Source organism: Syngnathoides biaculeatus, chromosome 10 (genome assembly GCF_019802595.1).
Source record: "Syngnathoides biaculeatus isolate LvHL_M chromosome 10, ASM1980259v1, whole genome shotgun sequence".
Taxonomy (NCBI): Eukaryota; Metazoa; Chordata; class Actinopteri; order Syngnathiformes; family Syngnathidae; genus Syngnathoides; species Syngnathoides biaculeatus.
Window position 1 is genome coordinate 14,128,720 of NC_084649.1, and position 21,281 is coordinate 14,150,000.

Consider the following 21,281-nt stretch of genomic DNA (forward strand, 5'->3'; position numbering starts at 1 on the left):
AGAGGATGTTGATTTTTTTTTCAGTTCTGCAACAGCACGTGTAAATCATCCAAACCCACTTACATGTTGCCGCAGGGGGAAGCGATGCAGAGATGAACAAATAATCAATCCCCCTTCCACAGACACACACTGCCTACTCGATCGCATTGGACACATTCCTCTGTAATGCGCTCAACTCTGAAATCATTAACAACTAACACAACAACCAAAAGGTAAACCTGACTGGGATTCTTATGAGTTTTGAAAGTGGTGGATGTTTCGTGTCATATTTGGTCCTACACTGAAGAAAATAAGTATTTGAACACCCTGCTATATTGCAAGTTCTCCCACTTAGAAATCATGGAGGGGTCCGAAATTTTCATCGTAGGTGCATGTCCACTGTGAGAGAGATAATCTGAAAAGAAAAATCCAGAAATCACAATGTATGGTTTTTTTAACCATTTATTTATGTGATACAGCTGCAAATAAGTATTTGAACACTTGTCTATCAGCGAGAATTCTGACCCTCAAAGACCTGTTAGTCTGTCTTTAAATGTCCACTTTCACTCCATGTATTATCCTGAATCTGATGCACCTGTGTGAGGTCGTTAGCTGCATAAAGACACCTGACCACCCCATACAATCACTAAGACTCAAACTTGTCACATGGCCAAGACCAAAGAGCTGTCCAAAGACACCAGAGACAAAATTGTGAAACTCCACACGGGTGGAAAGGGCCACGGAGAAATTGCCAAGCAGCTTGTTGAATATAGGTCCACTCATGGAGCAATCATTAGAAAATGGAAGAAGCTAAACATGACGGCCAATCTCAATCGGAGTGGAGCCCCCATGCAAGATATCACCTCATGGGGTCTCAATGGTCCTTAGAAAGGTGAGAAATCAGACCAGGACTACAGGACAGGACTTGGCCAGTGACCTGAAAAGAGCTGGGACCACCGTTTCCAAGGTGACTGTTGGTAATACACTAAGACGTCATGGTTTGAAATCATGCATGGCGCGGAAGGTTCCCCTGCTTATACCAGCACATGTCAAGGCTCTTCTTAAGTTTGTCAATGAACATTTGAATGATACAGAGGAGTCATGGGAGAAGGTTTTGTGGTCAGATGAGACCAAAATGGAACGCTTTGGTCATAATTCCACTAACCGTGTTTGGAGGAAGACAAATGATGAGTTCCATCCCAAGAACACCATCCCTACTGTGAAGCACTGGGGTGGTAGCATCATGCTTTGGGGGTGGTTTTCTGCACATGGGACAGGACGACTGCACTGTATTAAGGAGAGGATGACCGCGGACATGTTTTCGGAGATTTTGGGGAACAACCTCTTTCCCTCAGTCCGAGCATTGAAGATGGGTCTTGGCTGGGTCTTTCAACATGACAATGACCCGAAGCACACAGCCAGGAAAACCAAGGAGTGACTCTGGAAGAAGCACATTAATGTTCTGGCGTGGCCTAGCCAGTCTCCAGACCTAAACGCAATAGAAAAATCTTTGGAGGGAGCTGAAACTCTGTGTTTCTCAGCGACAGCCCAGAAACCTGTCTGATCTAGAGAAGATCTGTGTGGAGGAGTGGGCCAAAATCCCCCCTGCAGTGTGTGCAAACCTGGTGAACAACTACAGGAAACGTTTGACCTCTGTAATTGCAAACAAAGGCTACTGTACCAAATATTAACATTGTTTTTCCTCAGGTGTTGAAATAATTATTTGCAGCTGTATCACACAAATAAATCATTAAAAAAATCATACATTGTGATTTCTGGATTTTTCTTTTTATATTATCTCTCTCACAGTGGACATGCACCTATGATGAAAATTTCAGACCCCTCCATGATTTCTAAGTGGGAGTAAACGCAAGTAAACAGCAGACACGTTATACATTTTCAGATGAAACTTTTATGAATATTTAACCGCACGCGTTAATTGGTGAAGGATACCACTGCAAGGGAGCAAGATAGCTGAGTAGCGGTCCATTGTTGTCCCACGAGGTCAAATTGCATCAACACTCTATCATGAACATCAAGTTGACTTCTGTCAGCTGCATCTTTGTGTTCATATATTTATTTTTTTCATCATTGCCTGATGCAATTGTATTCAAGCTAAGTGTATATTATGATCTGAAAGCCCACTTTTGTGTATTTGGGTCCAGACCCCTCCATGATTTCTAAGTGGGAGAACTTGCAATATAGCAGGGTGTTCAAATACTTATTTTCTTCACTGTATATGTACTCAAACTCTGTGCTTAAGTAGTACTTGTGTCGAAAAAGACTAAAAGCGGAACTCCTGATCAAGCTCGTTTACTGATAGGTTAAGTTTGGAATTTCAAAACAAAATCACTATGACTTGACAGTAACAGATGATTGAAGTGATCTGCTATCGTGCCTGCGGTTTGATTTGCAAGAAGCCACAGCGCATGAAGAAAAAACTAAGCAATGAGAAACAGCAGGTATGACTGACAAGGTGTCCGTTATTTGTCATGCAGAATCTTTAGACCATAGAAGCTGATTTTTTTTTTAAGACACAAGCCATTATTGTAGCCAACAACAACAAACAAACAAGCCCTTGGATGGAGAATATCTTTCCACTATAAGTACATATAACTGATAAATCTACTTTGTGTTTGTCTTTATTATTATTATTATTATTATTTTTTACTTGCCACCACTGCACTTTTTGTGAGACTTTCTCTGTTCTTGCCCGAGAAGACGCTTCAACCACATCGCCTTTTTATCTTTCACCAGGGTGTGTGGGTAGCACGTCCTCAGGGGACAATTGGAAGATTATGTTATATAACGGCTGAGGGGATTTAAAGAAACAACTGCGTCCACTTGATGTTCTCTTGACGTTTCTGGGATTGCGCCTTGTCTTGCGCCTGCCACAGAAAGTAAATAAGATGCAGGAATATGCTCGGCACTCTCGTGTCCCACTTTGCAAACTCTTTGCAGCTCGCGCTGCCAAGGGCACGTTAATGCCGTTTCCACCTCCCTGGCATCTTTAAATTTAGCTCTCCTTCCATCCACAGGACAAAAAGTGGAAAACCTACACAGCCTTCTGCTCGTTCTGCGGCTAGGTACTATCTGTTCTGATGTGACCATTCTGTCATCTGCAAGTATTTGCGAAAAAAAAGAAAAGTACAAACACACACACCAGCAAGACGTTGAACTACGTAGGCTGAAATCAACACATTTTAAGGACTTGCTAATTTTAGCATACATGAGGGGGTGTTTGATGCATATGCAACAAACTATGAATGTGCACCGCCGCTATTTCTCACATTTTCCCCCAAACAACATAAGTATAAAACGAAGGTGGGCTTTTTGTTCCGAAGAAACATGTTTATTCTGTTACGTTGAGCTGAATTCTGCTCACTACTTTTATCTTTATTGACAAGTATTTATCGTTGCTTGCACAAAATCTGTTTTCAGGGAGACTTTGGCATTGCAGTTTATAAGAACTCTTATAGACGCAAACAAGTAGATGTCTCACGCCGCGTTTGCAAACTGTAAAGCGCCGCGGAATTAAACGTACAGCTCAACCGGAGCAGGTAAGTGCAAACGGCAGTTGTGCACATTCAAAAGGAGCAAGGAGGAAAAAAAAACCCAAAACAAACTGCAATATATGTGCTGCACTGAAGATAAAATTGTAAGTTGGAAAAACAAATTATTTAAAAAAAAATTAAATAGATGTTGTCTCTGTGGGTTAAATGTGGGTGAAGTTCAATATAATCAATTATATATACAGTATATACGTAAATATAATTAATATTCTCTGCCTGGTGAGCTTTATGTGCTGTTTTGCGGGTGTTAAAAGAAGTTAAAACCATTTATTTTGGCTTCATTTTTCTTTAATTTGTTATTTTCTGCATTGACATAAAGCGATCCTTTTGGGTAATATTTGAATTTCCCATTTTAGTTTTTTTTTTTCTATTTCACATTCATCCACAATTTAAAAAGTAAAGAAATCAAACGTGACTGACCCATTATTTACTCAAGTATTTTTCGCACCAACTACTTACTCTTACTCAAGTAATTATTTGGAAGAGTACTTCTTTTACTTGAGTAGTACGTATAATTCTAAAATAACAGTACTCTGACTCGAGGACAGTTTTTGGCAACCTTACCCACCTACGACTAGCACAGATTGTTATCATGAGAGCACGCAAGTAAACAGCAGACACTTTATACTTTTTCAGATGAAACTTTTATGAATATTTAACCGCACGCATTAATTGGTGAAGGATACCACTGCAAGGGAGCAAGATAGCTGAGTACCGGTCCATTGTTGTCCCACGAGGTCAAATTGCATCAACACTCTATCATGAACATCAAGTTGACTTCTGTCAGCTGCATCTTTGTGTTCATATATTTATTTTTTTCATCATTGCCTGATGCAATTGTATTCAAGCTAAGTGTATATTATGATCTCAAAGCCCACTTTTGTGTATTTGGGTCCAGGCAGTGGGACAGAAACATGGAGAATGCTTCTCATTTCTCTAAATAATGCAAATTCATTGTTTAGACACTTCATACGTAATAATAAATGCACTATTGTCAAGGAATTTACCCTTCTCTGTCAATATCCAACAAAAGTATCACAGCATTAAATTGCACAGGTGTGCCAAACATTGCCCTTACAGCTGAGATACACACGCAGTACGTATTAAATAAAATACCAATACATATTCTAATACTGGTGGCATGATGGTGCAGCTGGTTAGAGCATTGGCCTCACAATTATGAGGACTGGGGTTTAAATCCTGACACAGCCTGTGTGTTTTTTGCATGTTTTCTATGGGCACTCAGGTTTCCTCCAACATCCCCAAAACATGCAGTGATTAATTAGCTGGGATAGGCTCCAGAATTCCCGTGACCCTTGTGAGGCCAAGCAGCTAAAAAGAAAAAAAAAAAAAAAAAGAATTGATAAATTCAATACTCATACTATTTCCAATACTAATGCCAATGCCACTACCACTACAACAACAACTACTACTACTAATAATAATTTGCTTCACCAGTGCTCACCACCAGTTCACCAGTAAAAAAATACTATACCTAATAAAATACAAAATTAAAACTTAATATGAAAGATGACGAAATAATGAGTTAAACTAAAAGCCTGTATCATTCTTATATTTCTTGTTCTAGTTTAGGTAGACCGATAATAACATTCAGTTTTTATAAATCATGAAAAAAAGGCAAAATAACAGAATTTATTTTCGAAATCGTCGATCGTGCACGCACCAGCTCGGTGGCGCGTGCGTCCGCGCTCACGTGCGTGTGTCAGGTAGACGTCACTCTGGCGTCGGGAGCGCGCTCGCGTCGCGCCACACTTCCTCAAAAAGAATCACAGTGAAAAAAAGAAGGCGACGAGAAAGAAAGAAAGAAAGAAAGAAGAAAGAAAGAAAAAGAAAAAGAGAAAGAGAACAACTGCGGTCCGTGCGTCGGTGAAGGACAAACGGACAGTTTGCTGGACGAGGTGAGCATGTCCGGCACTCGCTTCATTTTTCGAGCTTTTCGCCGAGTTGGGGCTTGTACAGTACTCGTGAGTGTGTGTGTGGAAAACGTCCCTCGTGGAGACTTTCATGGCACCCCTTTATTTGTCACTCATTGAAGCTTATTCGCTGTGAGTTAGCTTCACTTGTGAGCGCCCATGCGTGCGACGACGCGTGGGCTGTTTATTTAAAAAAAAAAAAAAAAAAAAAAAAAAAAACGCCAAAGTTGTCCCGACGTCGCTTTATCCCGGGAACTATTTGCAAAGTCAGTCGGCTGCGTGGATGCGGTGGAATATGTGAGCTGTCACATCGCCTTTGCATCTACCCGATCGACTCCGTAAAACAACCACAACAAGAAAAAGTCCTCCACTAAACAAACCCGCCGCCGACTTTTGCCATTGGCCCCTGAGCTATCTAATTAAGATTTTACTGCTTTTATTGGCCAATTCAGTTAGATGCCGTGGAGTTGCTTTGCATCCCGCAAGCTACATTTTATTATTCACAAGCAGTTAAAATAACAGCCTTGTGTGTAAGGGGTTCAACGCAAGTAGCAATCGAGACTGATGCATCCTCTTCAAAATACAACAGAAGAGTGATTCCAAACCTAAGGTGCTATGAGAAATGACCTCATTTCACCTAATTGACCCCTCCGTGGATATTGCGCAATCCACGTCACTGACCAATCAGAGGCCAGAGATCTGCATAAACCAAAGCCCGTTTTTTGCTCCCGCCATTTTCTCAGACAACATTGCATGGTCCAGTATAGGTTTAGTTAGCGTTTTATCGCGTATTTGGGTTATTTAACACTATATATGGTTAAGAGGTGTAGTCACGGACGTTGTAATAGTGACGACAGGTATCCTGAAAGGCTAGTTGGTGGAGTTCGATTCGTACCCTTTCCAAAACCGAAGACCCAGTACGAAAAATGCCTTCGATGGGTCAAACTTTGTGGAAGACCGCATCATCAACTAAATCCATCTAATATCAACCGGAACACATGTTTGCACGAAGGTATGCCCTATATTTGATTTTCAATACATGTCTCGTATAAATGAATTTGAAGTTCTTCGCTAGCATAACACTGCTGCGTGTGAACGATTGACACACTTATTCTTTGTTGAGCGATATTTAGCGATGATCGGACTGCACAAACGTATTGATTTCTTGCTGGCTCGCGGCCAGAAGCTTAACCAGACTGTGTTTGTACGAAGATATGCCCTAAATCTGATTTTTAATACACGACTCGTATAACTGAATGAGACGTTCTCCGCTAGCATAACATTGCTTCGTGTGAACCATTGACACACTTATTCTTTGTTGAACGATATTTAGCGATGGTCGGACTGCACAAACGTATTGATTTCTTGCTGGCTCGCGCCCAAAAGCTTAACCAGACTGTGTTTGCACGAAGATATGCCCTAAATTTGATTTTTAATACATGTCTCTTATAAATGAATGAGACGTTCTCCGTTAGCATAACATTGCTACGTGTGAACGATTGACACACTTATTCTTTGTTGAGCGATATTTAGCGATGATCGGACTGCACAAACGTGTCGCTTTCTTGCTGGCTCGTGGCCGAAAGTTAACCAGACTGTGTTTGCACGAAGATATGCCCTAAATTTGATTTTTAATACACGTCTCGTATAAATGAATGAGACGTTCTCCGCTACCATAACATTGCTACGTGTGAATGATTGAATGAAATCAGAAGCATGGCGTCTCTCTCAGTTAAGAATGTATTGTATTTAGAATCTATAATATATCGTTGATTTGAATGAAATCAGAAGCGCGGAGTCTGTCTCAGTTAAGAATGTATTGTATTGTATTGTATTTGCCATTTTTACTGTTTGTCGTACGTCAGCGCACGTCGCGTGACGTCACTTCAGGAGGCGTGGTTAAGTGCCTTGTACGGAGGGGTCAATTGCTCCAAAATGTTTGCATTGCTCATGTATCTTTCGTCATCTAGCTATGCCTCAGACGTGTAGTGACAGGCAGAACAATTGAATGTGCTTCCGTTATTCGAAGGTATGTAATTAACATTTGCGAGATTTTGGTTTGGTAATGTGCCGAGACATGTGACATAACATTTAGGTTCACTCAAGGTGGGTAAACACTACACTCGAAGTACACTCACATATTGTGGTCCCGTCGTGTATTTTTTTTTTCATGTTAGAGACTTGCTTGGTCCATTTTTGGCGGACTTTGCATCCGGCACCATTCAAGTGAAGAGAAAAAGAATCAAGCAATGAAAGGTCAAGTGTCATCCCTATAAACATTCTAAAATAGAAATTGAAATGAAAAAATACATATAACATTATTCACTTCAATGTCCATACGAAAAAATAAATATGAGCATCCATGCACAAAGTTGCGGAAGTGTCATTCGGCATCCAAGTGGTCGCCATATTGGCTGTATCTACAGTCCATGACGTCACCTCGGACATTCGCCATTGAAAACATGCTGTGGACCCTACTAGGGGACACGCCCCTTCAGACACGGAAGCTCTTTTCGAAGAAGAGAACATGTCACAATCGAGTGAAGTGTCCGGGGCAATATTACCCTATTGTTTCGAGCCATATTTAGATGATATGCGGATTACACTTGACCTTTAAGGTACTTTTATACCTTCGCACGTGGGCACAGTGGGCTATGCATTTTTAGCCAACTGGCGAATGGGACAAAAAGTCCAAAACACTCGCAACAGAGCAAATTGAGCTCCTGATGTCGCTCGTTAGACCAAACCTTAAAGGCACAAAATTAATGATGTTTAATTAAGCCATTTCTTTGTTGACATTTTCAACAATATACTGTACTGAGGGCCCAGATCCTTTCCTGTGTCTCAGACTTTAGTATGTTCCATTTCTGATGATCTGCTTTTCATCATGCAATTCCTATTTACCATCACTATCGAAACCCTGGGATGCACCACAAAAAGAACACCCGTTCTCACGAGACCACATCACATTTTGTTTGACTTTTCAGCTTCGAGACGGAGATGATGTTCACTTGAGTGTATTCGTAGTGTGCTGAGAAAATATCTCCCACACCGTGACACCTAACCAGTGAGCGGTATTACCACAACACAGGTGTGTTCACAGATACAATGCACACCAGATATAGTTTTGTTTTTTGACTCTTGATGAATTTTGAGCAGTCTTTGCAGCACTTAAAGCCTCCTTATTTATTTATTGGCGGCTGGTTAGAGCAGTCTGCCTCACAGTTATGAGAAGTGGGATTCAAATCCCGATTTAGAATGGGAATTATGTCAGTGCGTTGTTTACATTGCCTTATGTTTTAATTGCAACCTTGTTTTTACCAGACAAGATGTTGCTAATCGCAGAAAAAGCTGCTTGTCAGTATGTTGGGACAACCGTAACACGTCAATTTTCTTTTCGCAGATTTCAAGATATTTTCTTTTTTGGTTGATGTCACAATTGGTTGGTTAAAATGTTTTATTAGATCCTAAATAAATGGAATTTAATAGAATAATTTTTTTTTCATTCAATAATCTAAATAAATAGAATCAAAATTTCTTTTTGTTAATTTATTTCATTCAATAATTGGTAGTGTATTTACATTGAATTGCACAGTTAATATTTATAAAACAATATATATTTGCTTAAAAATGTTTCTTTATTAAATGATTGGTTAATTACTTATGAAATTATAACTGCCAAAATAAAAATAGGAATGTATTATTATATTCATCAAAATTTTACATACTTATTCTACCTTTTCTCTCTTTAAACCACTTCTAGGCTCAAATATGGCCCTGTGTGTAAATGTTTTGCTATGCTTAAAGCATACACACTTTTCACAACTATCCACAAGTATTTTATTGTTTAAAAAAAGCACATTTATTTGTATAGCACATTTCATACACAATGTAATTCAGTGTGCTTTATGTGATTAAAAACATTCAAATACAAAGATAAAAACTACAATTAAAACAGGTTTTAGTGCAAGAAATATCACTGAAAAGAGGAAGTACCCTATAACGCATGAAAAGAAATAACAGTTTTTAATCTGGATTTAAAACACACTTGGGTCTGACTCACCCCTGTTGCCATCTTATTCCTTTTTTTTTTTTTTTTTTTGCAGTATAATAGCTAAATGCTGCTTCGCTGTTTGCTTTGGACTCTGCACTCCATTATTAGACCTAAATCAGCCAATCTCAGAGCCTTACTGGGTTTGTATTCCAGAAGCATTTCTTTCATGTATTCAGGACCTAAATCATTTAGTGATTTATAGACCAGTAGCAGAACTTTTAAAATCTATTCTAAAACTGACTGTAACCCAGTGTGAAGACTAGAATTGGAATTATATGCTGTGACTGCTCTGTTCTGGTCCGAGCCCGAGGTTCAGCATTTTGAATGAGCTGCAGCTGTTTAATACTCTTTTTGGGGAGCTCAGCCACAAGACCCTTACAATAGTTAAATCTACTTGAGATAAAAGCATGGGTGATCTTTTTTTTTCCTGGTCTGATTTGACACATGCAAGCCTTCACCCTAGATATGTTCTTCAGATGATAAAACGCAGTTTTAGTCATTGATTTGGTATGACTGTTGACGGTCGGGTAGGAATCTATCAGAACACCAAGGTTTCGGACTTGCTCTTTGTTTTTTTTTTTTTTTTTGAGATATCGACTCCAGGTATTTATAAACAGCAATTCTTGTTTTGTCTATTGCCAAAAACAATTATCTCAGTTTTGTTGTGGTTTAGTTTTGTTAGTTTTAGTGTTGCTAAATTTTTCAATATTTTTTTCCTTACGTAGTGTGTGTCCTATACATTCCCATGCTGAATCACTCGGTGGTGCTCTAAAGCGATATAGCCGAAAAGACATTTTACCTTCAGACGGGCAGCCCTATACTGTATATGGACAACCCGCAGGTCAACTGAGCCTGAGAGAAAGGAGGTCTTAGAGGAGGCCGGACAAGAATTTAACCTGTATTGTATTGAGACAACGAAGGCTTTGTTGTAATGCGGCGTTCCAGTGTTTAGGGGGTGCCAGAAATGGAGGATTATAGCTTTAATATCTTGAGTTTCCGCAGCACGACTGATAAGCTCATTTGCCGTAGCCATGATTTTTAAAGTGTGGTTTGGTTACCGATAGTGCTACGCCATCACTGCCTAAGCATAGTCCTACTGTATTTAAGTTAAATTGTATACAGTACATTTGCATGTACTGTACCCTTGTCTTGTTTTTGACGAGTGCTTGTTGGGCACGATGGTGGTACTTGGAGAGCTAACGTTTGAGAGCAATTTTCTTATCCTGTGGTCCAGTCATGCACACAATGTTCTTTCTTTTAATGCTCAGAACTGTTCTTTTGCTGTAAGCGCAAAACCTGTTAGCTAAGATTGTCTGCGCAATGATGAAGAAACCGTGCTTGCTAGCAACCACACATTTGTGTCATTCAGTGAAGACATGATTGGAAGCAGCCACTGCATGGGGATGTGTTGGTGAGGGCATGTATTTTCAGAGAAAGGTACACAACTTCTAAATTCACCAGAGGGAACAAATCAAAACTGTGCATGCACCACAAATCAATGTGTACTGTCCTCAATCACATAGCGCATTGTATTGATTACACTCCAAAACACTGTTGCCACAGTACATGACAGTTTGGCATTCCCCACCCCTCCCATTTGTCTTCTCTTGCTGCTGATTTTCTTCCCAGTGTACGTTTCTGTTCTTTACTTTGCTGGTCTCACTGTGGGCGGTTTCGGGTTTAGGAATTGCTGAGCTTCCCGTGGAGCGCCGAGTGCTTGTGTTGGAGTCGGGACATGTCGAGGCCCGCGTCGTCGCGGCAGGCATGTCCTCCGTCTTTGCATCTGCTCCATTTCCCAGAAAACACGAGTAGGACATTGAAATATGCAGGAGTGAAAAAAATGATGCTGCATTTCACATTAGAAGTTGAGAGTGGTACGGAAAATCCCGGTTGCGTTGCTTGTTAAAACTACATCGAGCCACTCGTACTGTGCATACCTATGTCAGTGATGAATCATGTGTGTATATATTCACTGAATGCATGCTGGCTTTCATTGATTTTTGTTTTCACTGTCAGCATATAGTCCCTCTACAAGGGATGCATCTGATTTTCATGATTTTATTTAGTTTATCATTACTATTTAAATTATTACAATAGAGCAAAAGTCAGTGTGGTTCTGTCATTTGTAGCGCCTGCTTTAAACATCACAGTGGAACTTCCAAAGATAAACAAGGAGCAAGAAAAATATGCCTCATAATTCAAACCAAACTTAAGAGTTCCAACCTACAACATCTACGATGTCAGCATTTTTTGAGACACTTCGGCTAATTGAGCCTCAAAAGCAGGGGTTTCAAACTCAATTCACCTTGAGGCCACTGGAGGCAGAGTCTGGCTCAGGCTTGCTGGTAGCCTCAATGCACGTGTTCTTTTTAAATTGGAATTTAAAAAAAATTCCAATCTTCTCAAATGTCTTTCATTTTTTAACGCAAAATAAGTTATCCTGGGATGCTGATGCAAATACATTTCAAATTACTTATAGTACTCCATGGTAAAGCTGCTGTAACTTCCACTCAATGAAAAATGTGTCTCTGCTTGCAACAAGCCCGGTGTGACGGTCAGAGCGCTCCCCCGTGCTGAAAAGTCTCCTTGTGATTAATGCGCATGCGTTACTAACAGGGGAACTCTGGGTACGTAGCAGATGCTTACTGGGAAATCCCCTGGTATCATATTTCCCCTTCTTCTACATTGAGGTAGCTCACAGACGTTATATCCTAACCTTAACTTTAAAAGAAAAGTTGATTAAAAAGTATACACATATATGTACGTTCGCTGTGTTTGTCTTTCTGAGACATCCATAGCGAACATGAACACTCGGCGACAAGTTGTCGGATGGCACATGTTGAAGCATGGATGGGTTTGTTTCAGACTGGGTGGAAGTTGATAAAATATACGCGCATGCGCGTTAATCACAAGGAGAATTTTCAGCACCGGGAGTGCTCAGACCGTCACACCGGCCAATGTCACACCTCCGAGAGCCATATATCCCACTGTGATTGGTAAATTCATCAGCTCCTCACACAACCCTGCAAAAGTGCCATTCATATAAAACTTACATTGAACTTTCCTATTAAGGTGGGGACAACAAAATATCAGCCAGTTTGACTCCCTTGCTCAAAAGGTATCTCGGCAAGAGAAACAGTACTTACTTACCCTAAATCGACCCTGTGATGCAACTTGTGCACACGTACTGTATATAGCTATGATGATGCTCAAATAAAATATCGTGTAGCTCTTGTATACGATGAACAAGTTCAGTTGTGTCTTTTTGTTTGTGACATTGCAGAACCATTTACACACAAACCAAATGCAAATATTGGTCTCTCCCAGCATCAGAGACCTACTGATTGTAACTGTCTAGGGCCACGATGGGCAGATGGGAGATTTTTAAACTGAAGTGATTAGACGAGAGTCTGAGGAACTAAATAGGACGCATGGGAAACTTTTACACCGATAGATTTTGTTTAAAAAAAGAGGTAAAAATTGGAAAGTTCCTGAAAATGTCCCTTGTGGTGGAAGGACCAACGTGACTCAACCTTTATTGAGTCAAGGCAGACATTTTAGAGTTGAAAAGTCTCACAAAACACCACCAAAGAAAATGTCACAAAAAGTCTAACGAGTGAAATGATGATGATGATGATGGCGGTCTCAATCACACAGCTCCTCCTCGTTGGGACTCACCGCGTAAAACTAATGTGTCACCTGAAATGTCCCCTTTGGTAACACTCAGGTTTGGCCTGTCCGTGGCTCCAGCTGACTGCCACCATGCCCCCTTTCTTGAGAATCGCCTTCAACTCTTTCGACCTGGGTGCTCTGGCCCCTCTGACTGACCCTCCTTTCTGCGCAATCAAGATGAAGGAGGCTTTGACCACCGGTGAGAAAAATCATTTTTTCAATGCTATACGCTAAGTGGTGAGTGTCACTCCTGTTAACCACCTTCACACCTATGTAGCTATTTTGAGCTTGCATCCTCATTTTTCCTAGAACGAGGTAAGACTCTAGTTCAGAGGAAACCCACTATGTATCCTGCCTGGAAAGCCAGTTTCGACGCACATATCTACGAGGGCCGTGTACTTGAGTTGTTACTGATGAAGACGGCAGAGGAACCGCTGGCGGAGGTCACGGTTGGCGTGTCTGTGCTTGCTGAACGCTGCAAGAAAGCCAACGGGCGTGCTGAATTCTGGGTAGGACACCTCAGTTGGTTCTGTGTACTAAGCTGCTGAACGACTTTTTTTTTTTTTTTCTCTAAATGTGTATTTGTCTCTTCAGGTGGACCTACAGCCTTCTGGGAAAGTAATGATGGCAGTGCAGTACTTTCTGGAGGGAGTGGATTCAGGTGAAAATTTAATAACAGTCCTAATATACACATAAAGAGACCGATAGCCATTCACTCTTACTTTGAGACCATCGCAGAGTGGGAATTGAATCCACACTGCATTATACCATCAGTGACCCTATTCTTGTATGTTTAGTTGCAGGCTAGCTTACTTATGTAAATTAATTATAAGGTTTTCACTCACTACATCATGGTTCACCTGTTGTGGATTTAGTTCATTGCAGATTTTTTTTCACATTTACTTTGCGCATAATTAACCAAGTTGTTGGATTTTGAGCGTATGATATTATATTTTTAGGTGGTAAAATAAACACTTCCTAGCCGAAAACATTAGAGCTATGAAAAAAAGCAAACCATACACAAAATAAAATGAATTAAAACAAACATTTCAAGGATTATAATGTACTTGGTGTACAGTACTAAAGGGTATTACTATATAATTAAGGTTTAAGAGTATGGAACATATTTATAAGCATAAGGTTGGTTAATTGTAGTGTGGGGAAGATTGTGTGTGGGGAGGTTCATTCAACTTTAAAGTATATATATATATATATATATATATATATATATATATATAAAAATAAATCCCATATGTGGTGCTACTTCACTGATTTCATCTATTGCGGGGGTGGTTCGGACCCTAACCGTTGCGATAAAAGAGGAATTACTTCTATTTATTGTCTTCGAAATAGACCTTTATTTACATGAATTAGGGCATCACCATCTGAAGAACTGCTGAAGTAATGTATCTTTACATTAAATTTACATTGATTTCCTGCATTTGTGCTCCATAGAATGTACATTACTTTACTTTACATTAAGCAATATTTTCCTCTTTGAATTTTCTCTGCTTGATCACTTACTTGGGTCAAAATGTAGTTACTCTCTATTCGAGAGTGTAATAGACAAAAAAACTAGAAATCTCTCAAATAATATATTAAGACTTGCATGTGTTCATGAGAGACCCCTCCGGACTTTGCAATTGGCTGAGTGAGAAAATGGGTTTTCAGAGCAAGAGAGGAAAGTGGGTGAATGATTTTTATTTCCTCATCTCTCTTAATTTGAGCATTCATCAAATACCATGTTGATTAATCTTTTATCTCTTGTCCTGCTCAGAGGAAAACAATGGCATAAACAAACACTTCAAATAATTAAGAGATTACATAAATCAAAGTGGATGATGAGACCTCATCATCTCTGCAAAATTATCTTTTTTACTGCCTGTGTATCTGACAGAGAGCAAGCAGGCTGCAAAAGACGGAGAAGAAGCCCCAACCCTCAATCGCAGACGAGGCGCCATCAAGCAGGCAAAGATCCACTTCATCAAGAACCACGAGTTCATTGCCACCTTCTTCAGGCAGCCCACGTTCTGCTCTGTGTGCCGAGATTTTGTGTGGTTAGTACCACCTACTTAATGATGCAAAAAACAAACCTTCAGGGGAATTAATTTCTAAACTAGCGACTTCTCAGCCCATTGATAGCGGCGACGGACTGAACTGTTTTGAAACTCTTTTTGCTCTCGCTCAGCAGGAAGTTGAGACAAAAAGGAAATCTGGTTACACAAATGTTCAAGGGTGTAATATAACCAACGAGGGCTCAATCACTGAACTGTTACATTGCTGTGATTAATAATAATTAAAAAAAAGATAGTCACTGACCCATTTGTGTTTCTTTTCCTCTCACAGGGGACTCAACAAGCAAGGGTACAAATGCAGACGTAAGTAAGCTGTCATTTCAAAAACCCTCAATATTTCCAGTGTTTTAAAAAAGTGGTTCTCAAACTTTCTAACTTGTTTCTTCAGAGAAAGAAAAATGTTTACCCCCACACCCGAAACACAAGCCAACCCCCCCCCCCACCCTCAAATAAAAACAGTCAAACGAAAAACACTTACTTACTGAAAGGAATAAGATTTAAGAATATTGCATTGAGTTTCCACTATAAAGGTGCAAACTAAGAAAAATATTACTTTAGTTTCATTTTTTAAAATTATTTTCCAAACTCAATTGCTCCATCGAATGTTTTTCTTTAAAATATGTAGTCAGTCACACCGGAGCCATGTTCATCTTGCCAGACATGGCCTCGATTTACCCTTCCTCCCTCTTGTCCCCTGCTGGCCCAAACACACACTGCTCTTCACTGCTTTTGAGTTTGACCCGTTTTACATGTGCCATCACTTCGTTCTACAATGATGTGTTAATGCACCTTTCCCATCTGTATGGATTGTTTTTTTTTTTCTGATTTATTTCTGTTCTGCAAGGTGGCGGTTATCATTAACAAGTGGCTAGTTGTGCAATCACATTAATTATGACACGTCACAACATTTTCTTTATTGCGACCGAGCATGGGAGCACACTTACCATGTGCTTTGCAGGTTATTTTGAACGTTTGTTTCTGTTGTGCAAATTGGGTGTTGTCATTAATAAACTGGGCGAGACAGGGATTTCTATCGGCCTTAAAATTAACGAACAAACCAGACATAAGGTGTCAGGTGCAGTGGCTGGCGGTCAGGCAAAGTAAGGCCTTTTCGACTGGCCTCATCACTATGACCCACATTTAAGACCTCATTTAATCTTTTTGTTCTGTGAAATTGTATGAGGTTGTTCCAAACAGTTTATTCTCTTTGTCCTTCCCGAAAAGAAATAATCAGCTTCTCTGTAGAGTATGATGGATTTTATTTCAATGTATATATGCACTTTTATGTTATCAGATATTGTTTGTGAACCACTCTAGATGATGTACATTGCATTTTTGTATTGTATAAATGGTTTATGGTGATTGTATTGAGAGTTGTATTACTGTAATTTCCAGTTTACAGAGCGCACCAGATTATAAACCTCACCCAGTACATTTGTAAAGGAAATACCATTTGGTACATGCATAAAACACACCTGTGTAAATGCCGCAAGTGCCCACATTGAACCACAAGGTATTTACAAAGAAAGACTGAACACAAAGCCTTTTCAAAGTTTTAATACCTTAGCTTAATTTAACAAAGCAACAACACGGTAGCATGAACAGGGTTGGTTAAAAAAAAAACATACCGGTAAAAAAAACAAAAAAAATAGCCGTGGCAGCTACACAGCAGCAACACGGAAGCACAGTATTAACAGAGCCAGTTAAAAAAAAACATACCAGTAAAAATCACTGCGACACAGCAGTAACACGGCAGCAACATGCTAACGCTAGCACAGTGCTAACGCAGAGCTAACATGGCCGGTAAAAAAGAAAAAAAAAAACATACCGGTAAAAGTCACTTCCTCGCCACATCTATCCCATTGGTCTCACTCTTACCTTTTCCGCTCGAGTGCCGCCTTGCGGCCGTTAGAAAAAATGCACAAATTAGCCGCATCACCGCATAAACCGAAAGCGTTTATAGGCCGGAAATTACGATAAGTCCCCACAGAAGGTACTGTACCAAATGCACCGTTCCGTCACATGTCTAGTGTGACAAAGGCTTAACCGTGGCATGGAATGCCTAGTGTGAGTGAAACACCCCCCCAGCTGAAAACAAAAAAAAAAAACTTCCGGTATTCCACCACACTCATCCCGGCACGGGAAGGGTAGGGAGGGGGTAAGCATGTCACACAGTTTAACAATCACAGAATTGATGAAGATTATTCAGTTTACTGTACACTTCTTCACTTTTTTTGTGACTCTAATGACTCAGACTTTATATATATATATATATTTTTTTTTTTCATTATTATTAGAATGCAATGCAGCCATCCACAAGAAATGCATAGAGAAAATCATTGGAAGATGCACAGGCACAGCTGCAAACAGTCGGGATACTGTGGTACGTAATCTAGCTGAATCAACGTTTTCCCTTTTTTTTTTTTTTTGGGTGTGTAAATATCTTAAAGAGAAGCAACAAGTGTGTTGATATTGAATTATGTGGGTTGTCAGGTCAGAGTTTAGGACAAAGGCAGGGTCCACGACTAAGGTCATCAATACTGAAGGATAAAGATGTTCAAAGACCAACTAAGATAGATAAGAAGCTTGATGGAAAATATCCAGCAGACATATCCACGCAGTTGCAAATACAAGATGGGGTTACAATCGAAGGACGGCAGCATGGGGAAGCAACAAGAATTTGGAATTTACAAGGGCGTTAAGAAAGGAGCTCAGATGATGAGGCAGATTTGCAAAGCCGTGAGACCGGTTCTAAGGATTTCTTTGTCACGGCTCGCTAATGGAGAGGATGAATCCCGTTTGTCCCCGCAGTTCCAGAAGGAGCGCTTCAACATCGACATGCCGCATCGTTTCAAAAGCCACAACTACATGAGTCCCACCTTCTGTGACCACTGCGGAAGTATGCTTTGGGGTCTTGTCAAACAGGGCCTAAAATGTGAAGGTAGAACACAGACATGATCGTGGTATTTTTCCCCTTTTTTTTTTGGAAAGGCATTGTTTTTGTAAGCCACTTTGTTGTGTGACAGATTGTTCCATGAATGTTCACCACAAGTGTCAGGATAAAGTGGCCAACCTGTGTGGTATCAACCAGAAACTTTTAGCAGAAGCGCTTACACAAGTCAGCCAGGTGAGTTCCTGCAGAGCTTCATTTAATGCTTCTATATGTAAGTGTTCAATCGTTGATATCATAACACTATTTGGAGACACTTTCCGTTCATAATCTATTGTTACATCTTCAGTATATTACAGGTATAGATTTCATCGCAAACAAAAAAAAAAATAGAGAGCCACCAACTTTTGGTAGTCTTTTCAATTGTGACAACCTCCAATTGTATGTTGTGTTTGTGTATGCGTAAATGGATTATTCAGAGTTGTACCGAGCTCAATGTGCTGCTGCCTTTCATGGTCAGAAATCAGTATTTGTCCAATTAATTGAGTGTGGCTTTGTCATCTGTTTGTATTGCAAAAGAAATCCTTCACTCGCCGCTCTGATCCACACCTTGATTCAAACCTACCTGATATTGGAATCTACGATGAGGTCAATAAGCTGCCTGAACTGGATATCAGCAGTCAGTGAGATTTTTTTTTTTTTTTGTCCAAACACTTTACTTGTACTTTCTGAATAATATTCTGTTCATGATGATGCTTAAATGGTTAAAACATAACTTCTCTTTGTGGGGCGATTTGTTTATCAGACTCAACCCACTACAGCAGAATATGGGATGGCCCAAGCCCACGGCCTCAGACCCGTCTTACACACCTTACCCGCATCAACGTGGATAATTTTGTCTTCCACAAGGTCCTGGGGAAAGGCAGCTTTGGCAAGGTAAACAATAATAACATATTTAACGCCATGCAGGTCTTGTTGTCTAATCCAGAAATAAAAGAAATGCCATTTTTTTTATAATTTGACTGCGGGGTCACAAGATTTCCATTTACTCAACCCATTCATGGGCAGGGTGGCAATTTTTTGCCTTATTGAGATAAAAGTCTACTAACAGGCCACAATCAAGGAAATAACACTTTTTTTTCGCTTATGGTTAAGTTATATGATAATCTGGTCCCAAAAATGGGACGCTGCCCGCAAGAGGGTACTTGGGTTTTCTTAGTAGATCGTCCCAAAAACCAGAATCAGAATCAGATTAAAACACTTAAATAATTTGATATACTGAAGGACATAATACGTGAAAATCATGATGTCCCAAAAAAGGGACGCTGCCCATGTATGGGTTTTAATAAAATTGGACTTCAACAGAAATGCATTGTCATTTGTCAGGTTCTGTTGGCTGAACTGAAAGGTCGGGAGGAGTACTTTGCAGTGAAGGCCCTGAAGAAAGATGTGGTGCTGATGGATGATGATGTGGAGTGCACGATGGTGGAAAAGAGAGTCTTAGCTTTAGCTGGGATAACCCTTTCCTCACACACCTTTACTCAACCTTCCAGACTAAAGTAAGACTCCCTTCTGGACTGTCTTCAGTCCCTGTTCTGAATGCCTCGTCGTTACTAAATGATGACTCAAAGAGATTTATGACTGCAGGAACATCTGTTCTTTGTGATGGAGTATTTGAATGGAGGAGACCTAATGTTTCATATTCAGGAAAAAGGACGATTTGATCTCAGCAGAGCCACGTAAGAAACTAAACTCCTTATCCATTAGCTCGCACTTACACACAAAGAAAGAGCTAATGGAAAACGGACACAAGTCAAATACAGCTGTTGTATATTCTGTATACGTACCGCTTTCTCTCACTCCCTTTATGGATTTTTTTTTTTTCTTTACTTTGACTTTACTGTGTCCTGATGGGCTAGGCCTCAGCTGGCATTCATCCTTTGGTGCTCATGAACACAATGACCTTGTAACGACTACACTTGCCTGAGTGCCTGTGTACTGTTTGTAGAAGGGCCTATCAGTTACTACCACCCGCCTCTCTCCACCAAAATTACAATGGCCCTGGCACAATGGTGACAAAGTTGGAAAATTCCAAATCTGAATCAGCCAATTGACCTTTCAAAAAGACACTTTGACAAAGGCGGAGTTTAAGTCAAGTAGGTCTTGAACACACGAATACACACACACAACAGTGCCACGGTAAGTGATTCTCTCTCTCTCCACTTGCAGTACGTCAGATGGAAAAAAAAACAACACTTGTGTGTGCGCATTTCTAGCCTGGCAAAGCAATTCCCAGTGTTTGTGTATGTTCGCTCCTAAGTATAAACAGTAAAGAATACTATAATAACATCTATTAATAACACGAGCTCATTGTAAATGCTAGGCATATCCTGGTTGCAGGAGATTAAAGACTTCATCCGGTATACACGCAACCAACTTCCGTATTTGGCAACATGGGTAAAAACACTTTCTCTTCACTTGGGTGAATAAGGGAGGGGAACATTTGAAAGCACCCCATAGGAACTTTTAAACATCTTTCTCTATCTATCTATCGATCTATCTAGCTGAATATTATAACATGAAACATATCACGTTATAACATGATAGGAAGCTTTTTTTTGGTGTGGCAGCAGTACCCTTCCGTACATGTATAAACGTTTTCTTATAAAAACTACAGTATTAGTTTTTAAAAATAACAAAATTCATTTTAACGATCAATCTGTGAAGTTGAACACTCAAGAAGTTATTAATAGCGACTGTAATAGTATATTTTACACTTCCTCTGGCTGGTTGGCGCGGTTCTGTTTTAGCGTCCTTGGTGCAGGTGTCTCTTAGCAGTATGACTCCTTTGTGGTGAAGATGAAGAAGCTGACACAAGTGTTGAGAAATTATCACTTTGGTTGTTCTATTCCATTTTTAGTGGATGACTTATCATGTTCTCAAAAAGCGGTCTTGTATGTACTCACTTTATTTTGTAGTTAATACTAAGAGGTAACATGGCATCCTACTCGACTGTTCTTTTATCTTTTTTATTATTATTATTTTTCATTGAATATCTATTCATCTGTATTCGTTTTACATAGTGCCCCTGAGACATCACATGAC

The 21,281-nt window shown here is 39.9% G+C and overlaps 1 protein-coding gene across 1 annotated transcript in view; it reads left to right on the forward strand.

Annotated features, from left to right (window-relative positions):
- Nucleotides 1-5,245: 5,245 nt before the first annotated feature.
- prkcda (protein kinase C, delta a) overlaps nt 5,246-21,281 on the forward strand; it is a 25,939-nt gene continuing 9,903 nt past the window's right edge. The window contains 14 exon segments of the mRNA XM_061832714.1: nt 5,246-5,470; nt 13,267-13,410; nt 13,521-13,720; nt 13,806-13,872; nt 15,109-15,268; nt 15,558-15,589; nt 17,584-17,669; nt 18,098-18,227; nt 18,313-18,413; nt 18,756-18,855; nt 18,982-19,112; nt 19,563-19,686; nt 19,689-19,735; nt 19,824-19,915. Of these exon segments, the coding sequence (XP_061688698.1) occupies nt 13,302-13,410; nt 13,521-13,720; nt 13,806-13,872; nt 15,109-15,268; nt 15,558-15,589; nt 17,584-17,669; nt 18,098-18,227; nt 18,313-18,413; nt 18,756-18,855; nt 18,982-19,112; nt 19,563-19,686; nt 19,689-19,735; nt 19,824-19,915 (1,379 nt within the window). The 5' untranslated portion in view covers nt 5,246-5,470; nt 13,267-13,301.